Source organism: Peromyscus maniculatus, chromosome 8 (assembly GCF_049852395.1).
Source record: "Peromyscus maniculatus bairdii isolate BWxNUB_F1_BW_parent chromosome 8, HU_Pman_BW_mat_3.1, whole genome shotgun sequence".
In the NCBI taxonomy this organism is placed as follows: domain Eukaryota; kingdom Metazoa; phylum Chordata; class Mammalia; order Rodentia; family Cricetidae; genus Peromyscus; species Peromyscus maniculatus.
The window spans coordinates 42,909,448-42,922,969 of record NC_134859.1 but is presented as its reverse complement, the minus strand read 5'-3'; the positions used below and the strand labels follow the sequence as shown (position 1 = coordinate 42,922,969).

General features: G+C 42.4%; 1 protein-coding gene across 1 annotated transcript; it reads right to left on the bottom strand.

Moving 5' to 3' along the window:
* Window positions 1-6,959: 6,959 nt before the first annotated feature.
* LOC102919814 (olfactory receptor 2AK2-like) lies at window positions 6,960-7,877 on the bottom strand. Its single transcript, XM_006984926.3, has one exon. It carries the CDS (start codon window positions 7,875-7,877, stop codon window positions 6,960-6,962), a length of 918 nt encoding a protein of 305 aa, XP_006984988.1.
* Between the last annotated feature and the right edge of the window lie 5,645 nt (window positions 7,878-13,522).

Sequence of the window (13,522 nt, the reverse complement as noted above, 5' to 3'; positions counted from 1 at the left end):
ACACAGGGCAAAAACGGGATATCTGGAAGGAGCCCAAGTAGGTGCCCAGGATCGATAGGGCAACAGAAACCAGAGACCTCGAACCAGACCAATGACTCTTTGCAATGAACACTTGCAAGTAAAGATATGTGGACAAAGGAGTTCATGGCATGACTCACGGTGTCACACTGCAATTTCCATGATGAGATTTTTTAAGTTTTTCCCTTAAAAAAAGTGATTAATTAATCTTTTTTTCTTTTTCCTTTTTTCTCTAAATTTTGTATTATTTGGGGGAGGAGTGCAGGGGTGGAGGGAAGATTTGAAGGAAATGAATGAGGTCAAGACACATGATGTAAAAGACACATAGAATAGATAAAATTAAAAATAGAAACAGAAAACATTGAGCATGGTCTGGAGGATTCCCACAACTCACCATGTGGAAAGTCCTCGGGATTGTAGAAGAGGTTTCACAATGCTACAGAAGAAAGTATTCAGTAACAAAACCTCGAAACTGGCGAGGTGGCCAAGCAGAGTTCAAGGCAGGCATAAGGATCAAAGTTGGCATCTCAGCACCCAGGCCTCCCCCTCACACTTGTAACCCCAGCTCCTAGTAGGTCAGAGACAGGGGGATTACTGGGGTTTACTGGTCTCCAGTCTAGCTGAGAAAACATGAGTCCCAGGTTCAGGGAGAGCCTCTGCCTCGAAGGAATAAGTGGAGAGTGATAGAAGAGGAGGTAGGATTCCTTCCTCTATCGTGTGTGTGTGTGTGTGTGTGTGTGTGTGTGTGTGTGTGTGTGTGTGTTTGTGCACAGTCCCATACCCCTCCTCCCCATCATGCTCACATTCACCCACATAGACACATACATACATGAATAAAGAAATTATACCTCCACCAAAACGATGTTATTGTGACAATAAACAACATCACTATAGTAAAATAAAATCACTTGGGGGAAAAAGCTATTTCCAAGGGAATGGCAGACAGCATGAATAACTTGCTTTGTTGGGAATACCTGAAAGCAAACGTTCTGAAATTCTCCATCCAAATACATTTGGTGATAAGATAAATATAGTAAGACCCCAAATTCAGAATCACACGTGTGCTCATGTCTTCTCCTGTTGCTGTGGTAACACACCCCAACAAAGCAACCTAAGGGGTGAAGGGTATATTTTGGCTCACAGCTCCAAAAGGGTGTAGACCATCATGGTGGGAAAGACAGGGCAGCAGGAAGGGAAGGCATGGTGGTACCGGCGGAAGGCTGTGCTCAGGAAGCAAAGCGGAGCACAGGAAGTGTGGCCAAGCAGAGAACAGGAAGTGGGGCCAGGCTACAAAACCCCGAAGTCCATGCCCAGGGACCCACATCATCCAATGAGGCTCTTCCTTGTGAAGACTGCACCTTTGGAAACAGCACCAGCCGCTGGGGACCAAGTGTTCAAACACGTGAGCCTTTGGGGGACATTCCTCATTCCAAACCTCCATGTTCCATGCTTGGTTCCCAATGCCATCTCTTGATGCAAGGTGTGTTTTGTTCAGCTTCAAAAGTCCCCATTGTCTTTAACTGTCCCAAAACTGTCAAAAAGTCCAAAGTCTGAATGCTCTTCTGAGACGTAAGGCAATTTCTTAATTATAGCTCCCTATAAAATAAAAATAATAAAAAGCCAAACCAATACCTTCAATGTATAATGGTATATAATACATACGCCCCATCTAAAGGAGAAAGATCAGACCACAGCAAGATCAAAACCCAGCAAGGCAAACACCTAGCCCTGCACTTCCATGTCCGGCATCAAGGACTTGGAATCCTCTCAGTTCCAAGGACTTAGGTAGTCCCTACGGCTTTAGCTTGGCTGCCTGTAGCACACATAGCCTCTCTCTTGGGCCTGCTCCTCATTATGTCCACAGTATTCTTGGCAGATGTCCCACAGTTCTAGGGGCTCCATTCAGTCTAGGTTTCACCTTCACAGCCTCCTGCAGGGACTTTGGCCATGCCACACACTTGCCTGACCTCAGCCGCTTTCCATACCCTACTCCAATTTCTCATTTTTCATGTTTTCAAATCCATTTCCATGTGGAGAATTCTGCAAAGTTCTGCTGCTAGCTTAACATGGAGCCTGTCTGCGGCATCTCCCACCTGACCACAGCTGCATCAGTGCTGACCCTGGAGAAACATCTCCTAAGCAGTTGCTTTCAAGGAGCAAGAACTCAGTTCAGGCTCTCTCTTTTCATGGAAATTTGCTTCTTTACAAGTTGGACCCTTTGATGGGTATGGTTTTGCCATCAAGATACTTATTCCATTGTCCCCGTGTCAAGCACCAAGCTGCTCTTCAATGGCTCTAACCTCTTTAATAGTTACCGCAGCGTCCCTTTGTGTACGCTGTCTAAACTTTAAGCTTGCTCTCACTCCTTTCCTCTGCCAAACCAGTTAGTCCACTATCCTTAAATTTATCGTCACTCTAACCCAGACCAGAAAATATGGTATGTACTCACTGATAAGTGGATATGATTTGTTAAGTAAAAGATGGCAATCATGCTACAACTCACAGACCCAGAAAGGCTAAGTAACAAGGAGGGCTCTAAGGGGAAATGCATGGATCTCCCTGGGAAGGTCAAACAGAATAAATTTAGTGGGTGAACTTGGAGCAGGTGGGAATGGGAACAGGTGGGATCAGATTAGGGAAGAAGTAATGGAGGGAGAGAGCACAGGGAGAGACAATTAGAATTGGGGGACATTTGAGGGGCAGTGTGGAAACAGTGCATAGAAACCCCCAGGATTCTGAGGGTGACCCTTAGCGAGGACTCCTAGTAATGGAGCATACAGAACCTGAACTGGCCATCTTCTGCAACCAGGTAACTTCCACTGGTGGGACTGGGACACTAACCCAGTCACAAAACCTTCGACCTACAGTCTGTCCTGCCTGCAAGTTGCGCTGAGCAATGGAAGCACAGAGCTTGTGGGAGTGGCCAACCAATCACTGGTTTAATTTTAGCCCCATGCCATGAGAGGAAACCCATGCCCCAAACTGCCCGGATGGCCAGGAACTGGAGGCTGGACAGCCCAGAGACCTAGGATAGAAAAAAAAAACCCAATAAAATGATCCCGAATGATATCCTGCTATACTCATAGATCAGTGCCTAGCCCAATTGTCACCAGAGAGGTTTCCTCTGGCAGCTGATGGGAGCAGAGGCAGAGACCCCACAGCCAAATAAAGCAGAGAGAGAACCCAAATTGGAGATCTCCATTCGGTCCCTCCCCTTGGAGCTCAGAGAACCCCACCGAAGAGGAAGAGAAAGAATTTTAGGAGCCAGAGGGGTCAAAGACACCAGGAGAATATGACCCACAGAATCAACCAAGCAGAACTTATAGGGGCTCACAGAGACCGAAGTAGCATTCATGGAGCCTGTATGGGTCTGCGCTATGTCTTCTGTGTATATGTTATGATTGTTAGCTTGGTGTTTTTGTAGAATTCCTAACAGTGGGAGTAGGGGTGTCTCTGACTCTTTTGTCTGCCCTTGGGACCCTTTTCTTCCTACTTCATTGCCTTGCCTGGCCTTGATATGAGGGCTTGTGCCTAGTCTTATTGTATCTTGTTATGTCATGTTTGGTTGATATCCCTTGCAGGCCTGTTCTTTTCTGAAGGCATGCAGAGGAGGAGTGGATCTGGGCAAGGTGAGAAATTGGGGGTTGTGTGGTGATATATTGTGTACCCCAATAAAGCTTGCCAGAGGTTCAGAGGACAGAGCCAGCCACTAGCTTGCCTCAATGAAATCCTTAGCCTCAAGATAGCGAGTTCCTGTTTCCTCATGCCTTATATACCTTTCTAATCCCATATTACTTCCTGGGGTTAAAAGCATGTGTTACCACTGCCTGGTTCTGTTTCTCTCATGTAGCCCAATATGTTCTGGAACTCACAGAAATGCAGATGGATCTGCCTCCCGAGTGATAGAATTAAAGGTGTGTGCCACCACTGCCTGACCTCTATGTCTAATTTAGTGGCTGGCTCTGTCCTCTGATCCCCTGGAAAGCTTTATTGGGGTACACAATATATCACCACAGGGTGCAGCTTGGAGGAGTGGAGGGAGGGGAGACTGTGGTCAAGATGTATTTTATGAGTGAAGAATAAATTTAAAGAAATTTAACCTCTCTCAGGTTCTCAGGACACGGGCTGAGTGAAGCCAGATTCTTGGCCAAAATGTCACATGAATGGCTGGGGGCCTAGTTCCTGGTAGAGTCCTTGTTCTCTTCTGAAATCTCATAAGCTAGAAGTGTATTGCCCACATGTCTCTCGGCATTCTTGTCTCCAAGCTTCCACCAGAATGGCCCACTAAGTTCTGCTTCCAGCACACTAGTGCTTTTCTATTCCAAAGAACTAAGCTCGCCATTTTAATCACAAGACAGTTTCAAAGTCCTAAGAGTCACATGCTCAGGTTTCTCCCAGCAATGACTCTGCCACTTGGTACCAATTTCTGTCTTAGTTTCTTTTCCTGGTGCTGTGGTAAAACATCCCAAAGAAAGTAACTGCAGGGAGAAACGTGCTTTGGTGTGCAGTTCCAGTAAAATAAGCCATCAAGGCCAGGCGATGGTGGCACACACCTTTAATCCCAGCACTCAAGAGGCAGAGCCAGGCAGATCTCTGTGATTCAAGGCCAGCCTGGTCTACAGAGCAAGATCCAGGACAGGCATCAAAACTACACAGAGAAACCCTGTCTTGAAAAAAACAAAAACAACGCCCCCACACACAAAATCAGCCATCAAGATGAGGAAGATGTAGCAAGGGAGGGCACGGTGGTTTGGCCAGGAGGCTGGCTGGTTACACCGCATCTGTACTCAGGAATTGGAGCACAGAACAGGACATATTGTCAGGGCATACAACATCAGGGCCCACCCTCAGTGACCCACTTCATTGAGGTTCCATATTGTAAAGGCTCCAAATTGTCCCAAACACCATTACCATCTGGGGACCGAGTATTCAGATGCAGGAATCTATAGAATCTATACAGACCCTCAGATCACAAACGATGGGGGGGGGGTACATGAGGGGAGAGTCCTGGAGATACTCAGCGACTTCAGTCTCTCGATTTTGAGTGAGTCTATGGGTTCCATTAAACTACAAGAAAATAAAATAACAAAAGCGAGAACATGCATGGATGCAATTCATTTTTATTAGAACCGAGAACAGGTGTTTCTAAGTGTCATTAAAATTATCGCATTTTGATAATTTTATTGGCATCCATTACAAAGAAGCAATAATGAATCTCTAAGATATTTCACATCATGTATCTATAATTATTATTTTAATTATGTATAAGGGTGGGTGTGGATGTGGATATGTGTATGTAAGTGTGGTGCCCCTGGAGGCTACAGGCCTCGAACACCCTGGAATTCAAATTACAGACAGTGGTGAGCTACCTCACATGGGTGCTGGGAACTGAACTCAGGTCCTCTAGAAGAGCAGCCAGTGCTGTTAATGGCTGTACCACCTCTCTAGTCCCACAACATGCATGTTCTAACACTGAGACTTACTTGTCATGTTACTTATACCACTGCATAGGTGCATAGACATTTCCATTTATCGATTCTTGAACTACATGGCAATGATTTAAACATTTGAAAAAAGGGGGCACTGGAGAGATGGATCAGCAGTTAAGAGCATTGACTGCTCTTCCAGAGGACCTGGGTTCAATTCCCAGCATCCATATGCATGTGTAACTTCAAATTAAAACAAAAACAAAAGCTAGTGATTGCAGAAAAAGAAGGAAAAATGGAAGGAAGGAAGGAAGGAAGGAAGGAAGGAAGAAAAGAAGGAAGGAAGGAAGAAGAAAGAAAGAAAGAAAGAAAGAAAGAGAGAGAGGCAGAGAGAGAGAGAGAGAGAGAGAGAAAGAGAGAAAGAGAGAGAGAGAAAGAGAGAGAGAAAGAAAACTGCACGCTGGTTCATACCTTTAACCCCAGCACTTGTGAGGCAGAGGTAGGAGTGTTTCTGTGAATTTGAGGCCATTCTGGTCCACCAAGGGAGCAGCAGGATAGCAGGACTACATAGAGAAACCTTGTATAAAAAAATCGTATTCTTAAAATGATATTCAGGAAATTTCCTCGAAATAACATTAATGATCTCAGCATTGATTGCATATTAACCATGGACAAAATACAGAAATCATCTATGACTTCTAAAGCAGATGCACTCTGGCTCTGTGTGTCCTAATGTCCTTCTCATGAACTAGCATGATGCTGAGAAATCAGCATAAGGTGTTTGTGGAGGCAGACAGAGTGTGTGCTGACAGACAGATCCATTGATGATGCTCATTACAAAGCCATTAGTAAATTTTGGAGAAAGGTATTAATAAAGGGGAGTTGGTGAGACATCATCAAACAGCTTAGGGGAGCCTAGAAATCTTACTTGTGTGGTAATAGTCACGTAAGCATCAAAGGAAACAGACTTATCTTCTTCCCTACTTCTTTCAGAATTGTCCTTAAAATATGCCATAGTATAAAAACAGACACGTGCTCTTATATAATAGTTGTACCTGCAAAGGAAAACCAATAAGACATTCCATGTTTATGTAAAGTATCTGCACACATACAGCTATACTCAAAAACTGCAGTAAGAGCTTCCAGAGCAAGAGGTAGGTGAGTGCGCAGAGGATGACTGTACCGACTCACACAGTCTGAGAAGCCACAGTGCCTTGCATCAGGGTAGAGGGTGATAAAGTTCCACAGAAAGCCAACCCAGGCTGACAGGCAGCCAAAGGTCCTAGAGCTGAGGACAAAGCCCTTGATCTCCCTCAGAACCAACATTCAGATTCAAACCATCAATTCAATGTGAAACTGAGTGGACAGTTTCATGCTCTTCTTCAGTGAGTTAGACAAGCTTGATGAACTTCCACGGGAAGGTCAATCATGCCATCTTCCCAGGTAGTGTTCAAGACCAGCTTCGAGATCAGTCCACAAGGTAACCCAAAGCCATAGTTTCTGTCCCAGTATCCATCAACCCATCTGTCTCCTCAGGGCCCCCGTGACTTCCTTGTTGCGCAGGCTGTAGATAAATGGGTTCAGAACAGGCGTGACAATTGAGTAAAGCACAGCCACCACCTTGTCCCTTGCAGGAGAATGCAGGGAGTGTGGCTGGGTGTAGGTGGAGAGAGTGGTGGCGTAGAACAGGCTGGCCACAGTCAGGTGGGAGGAGCAGGTGGACACGGCTCTACTCTGCCCTTTCCCTGAGCGCATCTGGAATACAACAACCAACACCCGAGCATAGGAAGCCAGAATGGCCAGGAAGGGTAGCAGCAGAATGACGAGGCCACTCATGAGGATTGTGTGCTCGTATTGGGATGTGTCTTCACACACCAATGGCAGGAGAGATGGAATCTCACAGAAAAAGTGGTTAACAATCCGAGATTCACAGAACGGGAGCTGAAATGCATACAGCGTGTGCACCAAAGCGTTGACAGAACTGCTCCAGGCACAGGCCACCATGGAGCAGCAGATCTTCCTGCTCATGAGCACAGGGTAGTGCAGGGGCCAGCAGATGGCTATATACCTGTCATAGGACATGAAGCCCAGCAGGAGGGCTTCAGACCCACCCAGGCTCGAAAACACAAAGGCCTGGATCTCACAGCCCAGGAAGGAAATGGTCTTGGTGCCTGACAGGAAGTTAGCTGCCATCTTGGGCACTGTGGTGGAGATGTACATCATATCGATAATGGAGAGCTGGCTGAGGAGGAAGTACATGGGAGTGTGGAGTCTTTGGTCCAACCTGATGAGGTGGACCAGTGTGGTGTTGCCTATGAGAGCTACTGCAAAGAGGATGGCAATGACTGTGAAGAGGAGAGTGTCCATCTGGCCATACTGGAAAAGGCCAAGCAAGATGAAGTCTGTCCTCCAGCTGTGATTTCCTATCTCCATGGCTGAGACTGAACCATCAAAACAGATACAATCTGCATGTACTGGTAAGGACTCCTGTTGGGAAGAAATCCACGACAATCATGGGATAAATTATTCTGGAATAGCTCTAGGGCAATCTCTCTTCTCCCTTGTGTTTCAGGCTATTGGAGGGAAAAGTCTTTTTTAGTTATTTTTAATGTTTTTAACTTTGCTTAACCTGCAAATTTACATATTAGTTGCAATCATACATATTAGTGTAAGACTTTGCTGTTTCAATGCATGCCTGTAGACACACTCTTTTTCAATAAGGATTCTCGATTCTCTGTCCTTATAATTTCTACATGGATGGAGTCTTCAGTCCCCCTCTTGATTCAAGATTTTTTAAAGTTATAACTGAGGAAATCAGAAAAAAGCTTCTGAGATTACAGAATGAAATTCAAATGATCATAAAATAAGCAGTTTCATGGTTCTCAGCAAAATTTCTAATCCTCTTTGCAAATTCTTCCTGGTCAGAGACTAGAGCAAGGGTCTCTATCCATGATGGCATTAGCTCACTTGGTTCTATTATCTGTGTAAACAATGGTATTGACAGGAGAGTCTTAGGAAATAGAAACACAGAATTTACACGGGAAATGAATGAAACACTGAGATCATTGTGCAATGTAAAAATTAAGAGAGTGTAGTATGGCTGCAAGAAGACTACATAATGCAAGAAAACATCATGTGATACCACATTAAGCATTTTATTATGTTATACATTTCATCTATTGCATAAAGCAAAGAGACTGCTTTAAAGTAACAGAAAAACTGGGCAATATTTTTCAAATTCTCAAAATACGAGTTATGAAAGAAATTTAAGCAGAAATTAATAGATCAATGTAGAAAATCATTGTTACTTTTTATATAAAGACTTCAGTTAACGCATATCTCCCCAGTATTCCCAAGCCAGTAAAAATACTAAACTGCCCACAGTTTCATTTTGCTCCTAAATTGCCTTGGGTTTCAGATGTTATCCAGACCCTGGCACCAGTCACTGCCAAAAATCTGGAGTTCTAGGCTGATTTCCACCGTGTGTGTGTGTGTGTGTGTGTGTGTGTGTGTGTGTGTGTGTGTGTGTAAACACCTGGCCCAGGCGAGTACTGTGCCCCTAAGTTACACCCTTAGTTATTGGTTTTTCAGGGTAGGTCTCACTATGCAGTCAGGCTACGGACTTCATCATGCTCAGTCGCCCAGGTGTGTTCTTAACTTTCAATCCTTTCCCGTACCTCCTGAGTGCTGGGATACTGGGCTACCAAGACCAGCCCTGTTCTGGCTTCTCATCATTAGAGCATTAGTCATTGTCCGCTGAATCCTTGCATGTGCTAAAGTTATTTTTGAGCGCTGGGAAACTGGAAAAAATACATTTTCCTTTCTCTTCATTACATTAAGAGCAGAATTTCGCATTTGTTCAATGTGCTGGAAGTTACCTAGTCAGGTTTCTCCACGTCTACAGACAAAACTCAACTAGCAGCCCTAGTTACTGAATCTCCCCTCAGGTTACTGATAGGGAACTTTAGGTCATCCCAAACACAGTGTGCTGCAGATACGGTAATTTCCCTTTGGAGGACAAAGTGTGCTGAGAGAGTCCGGAGCAGTGGACACACCCGAGCTCCTCACTCCCATTGGATCCCTGGCACAACCACCTCCTTTACTAGATGAGACTCTGTGTCAGGGTCATTTGGAATCAAAGTAAAAGATGTCAGCTGGCCTGATGTTTATCCCGACACACTGAACTCATGCATCAAATTACCACGTTCACCCCAGTAATTAACAAATTAAGCAGAAATTAATAGAGTAATGTAGAAAATGGTTGTTACTTTTTATAGAAAGACTTCGGTTAACTCACACCTCCCACAGTTTTATTTTGCTCCTAAATCACTCTGGGTGTAAGATAATTAATTTTGAAATTAGAAAATATTCTAAATATTCTGAGAAACGGCATATTTTGTGGACAAACTTGTCCTCCCAAAGTGGGAGAACTCCAGTCTGTCCCTTTCTCCTTGTGAGAAAGGTTACGTGATCGAGAATATCAAAGGACAGCACTCATGTACCTTGACATTACAGACAATTTAAAAGTGGAATATGCAGCTAGCCAGGAGTTGCTTCAATTCAGGAGTATGGATGTACAAGTAGAACTTTACACAATAATGCCAAGACATACCTTCGCCAGCAAGGGCATCACTGCCACAAGGTCTCCTCAACAAGATCGATAACAAAGTCATCAGGGAATTCTGCTTTACTTCAGTAGTTCATTATCTGCAAGGCTCCTTTGTCAGGTGAGGGAGTGTGCTGGGACCAAGCCAGAATTCTGTCCTCCACCAAGCTGAGCTTTTGAACGTGAGGACTGTGGTGACCTTTTCCTCCAGATGACCAAATGTGAAGACTTCCTGTCCTTTCGTAAATTTAAGTGTAACATAATTTTAACTACGGCATAAGCAACTGTATATTAGAGATACGTATCTCCCTCGCCTAGGATTTCTTCTTAAAAATGGAATACTAGATAAGAATGAAAAGTAAACCTGTACAAAAATATATAGAAAGATAAGACACCCAGAGATAATAGGTAGAAAGTCTCAACTATGCCTCCATGGCTAACTTTTAAACACAATGTTAATAGCCAGTGAATCAAGCTGTTTAATCTGTGTATCAAAGAAGAAACCCTGGCTTCTAAAATCTCTAATTCCAAGCACATTTTGGAAATTGTTAGCCCACTGTGAATTTTGTAAGAGAGTTGCTTTTTCCCCCAGAAAATAAACCTCACTTCACATTAATGACTTAAGTGGGAAAGAGATACAATTTCTAGCATCAGTGGAAGACTTTTAAGGTCTGAAATCCTCTGGCTGCCTGTGGAAGATTGGACCTCCTAGGCATTCTTTCAGAATCCTTCTGGGAAAACCTGGTCTCTTGTCCACAATTAAATAAGCACATCATGTGCAAAAGAGATGCCATTTTATTAGAACTCCTGTTTGCACTGCACAGCAGAATTTAAGAGCTAAGAACAAATGTCCAAAGCATATTTTCAAGTCACAACTGAAGCTGATAAGTTGAAAAAAGTCTCATTCTGTTATACTGTTAACATGTTTGTCTGCAACAGAGGTGTAAGAAATAAGCTGCACTATAGAGATATTAGAAACATCATAACTATGGTATTTCAAGGAATTATACAACCTAGGATTTGGCTTGTGTTGCATATGCCTGAAGACCATCTTCAAATGTCAGCATGATCACAGATGTAGGAGAATCATGTAGGATTTATGAAAGTCACAGGTGCATTGGATGTTGGAATCAAAAACAGTTCACTGTGCCCTAGCTTGGAGAGGACATCAGATCACGGCAAAGGGCTATCTTTTCCTGCTGCCATAACAGTCCTGCTAAATCTAAAGGAGTTATAGTTTTTCATTAGAAGAGAAAAAATGAATCTGCTTAATGTTGACTGCACATTGAATTTCAAACTACTTTTCAATAACATGCAACATCATAACAGCATTGTAAAAACTGGATGTTTGAAATAAATTATCCCAAAGTCATTCCCAGTTTGCATAGGTAACATGCTTAATTTTTAATCTATTAATACAAATGTTACCCTTTTACCTGGAGACAATAGTATACTTCTAAGAAAAAGCTTCAGTACAAATATAGTCCTTGATAATATTTACTGGGTTAATTGTAAATATTTGACCCAATCAATTTTATTTCTCTCTTTACATGTTACACTCAACCATTTTTTAATATTCATACTTTTTTCTATGAAACTTTTTTCATGACAATTTTTAGGTGTACAATAGTAGATAAAAAATTATTATTATTATTCCTGTACATTCCTTATTTCTATTTATTTGTAGATTAATAAGTGAAAAGTGTGCTTCATTAACATTGAAATGAATATTTTGTACACCTTAACAGTCAAGCCTTTTCTTGTATCTTTCTGTGGCTTAAACATTCTTATATGGAGTGTCACTTATGGTATCTCTTACCTGTTAGGCCTGATCTTATGGCTTCTTCCACATTCATTGAAGTTTTTTTTTTTTTTTTGATAGTCTCGCCCTAATTTTTCTTGCAGTTTATTTTATTTTTATTTTTTTCTTTTCTTTATTTTATTTTACAATACTATTCAGTTCTACATAACAGCCACAGATTCCCTTGTTCTCCCCCTTCCTGCCCCCTCCCATTCCCCCCAGCCCACCCCCCATTCCCACCACCTCCAGATCAAGGCCACCCCCGAGGCTTATTAACAAACGATCCCTTGATCTACTACCTTATAATCATAGTGCTACCACCACCATGCTTTTGATGTTTGGATTTATGCAAATTTCACTGTGCAAGTTTAGCCTTAGAAAGTCTTTTCACTCCCTTTGCTCATTTTATATTCTCTCTTAATTTTACTACTACTTCTTTTCCTTGTGTGTTTAAATTAAAATTCCAAGTTCAGCCAATAACTAAGGTGTATTATTTATGTGTATCATCTGTGTCATCATTTCTGTACCAAGCCATGAATGGTCTCATCCAGGAAAACCGTTAGTTACACACGAAGTTCCCACATGTAGCTGGTTTACAGGGGCAATAAAAATAATTGTAACACCCTGTTTGTCTTAAATACCAACTTCATCCGTTTTTGTAGATATATGGTATGTTCTAGTAGGTTATATCACTTTTCCTGGTTATATTTTATTTGCTTGTTATTTTATTGTATGTGTATGGGTATTTTGTTTACATGTATTTTCATGTAACATGTACATGTTTGGTGCTTGAAGAGGACAGATACCCTGGATTCTACAGATGGTTATGAACTGCCATGTGGGTGCTGGGAATTGAACCTGGGTCCTCAGGAAGAGCAGCCAGAGCCCTTAACTGCTGAACACTTCCACTTCTACTTTAAACACTCCTGCTAGTTTTATAATCTCATGAAAAAAATTTTTTTTCAAGAAAGTGATTTTCTGCATAGCCCTGGCTGTCCTGGAACTCAGTCTGTAGACCAGGCTGGCCTCAGATTTAGAGATCCACCTGCCTCTGCCTCCCAAGATTTAATGCTGAGATTAAAGGCATGCACCACCAGTGCCCAGACATCATGAGAATTAATATAGTGCAAATAAATGTTACTTACAGAAATAAATTTTTTCCTGAGGAGGTGAGAACAGAGTACAGAACCACCAGATGATATCACCTCCTGAACTATAATAGTCATCGTAAGAGCTGAGGCTTCTCTTTCTTTTCTAAAAGTTCACAACTATTATTTGCAATACTAAAAGATACTGTAGTTTTATCCAGACATGGTGACATATACCTGTAATCTCAGCACTTGGGAGGTGAGAGTGGGAAGAGTAGAAATTCAGGGCCATTCTCCACTACATAATGGGTTTGAAGCCTGGGCTACATGAAACCTTGACTCAAAACAAATGAACATATAAGTAAATAAACACCAAACCAAACAAAATAAAATATTTATGGGTTTGGTTATTTTAAGCCAGATATAAGTATAATTTGCTGCCTTGCAGCATGGACTGTCATCAGCTGATATACTTCTGGTCAGTTTCTCCATTATGGTGTCAGAAGTTATACATGTGTGTACCTTTAAACAATATTTTTTTAAGTGTATATGTTTTGCCAGAAATTGTATCTGTATCACTTTC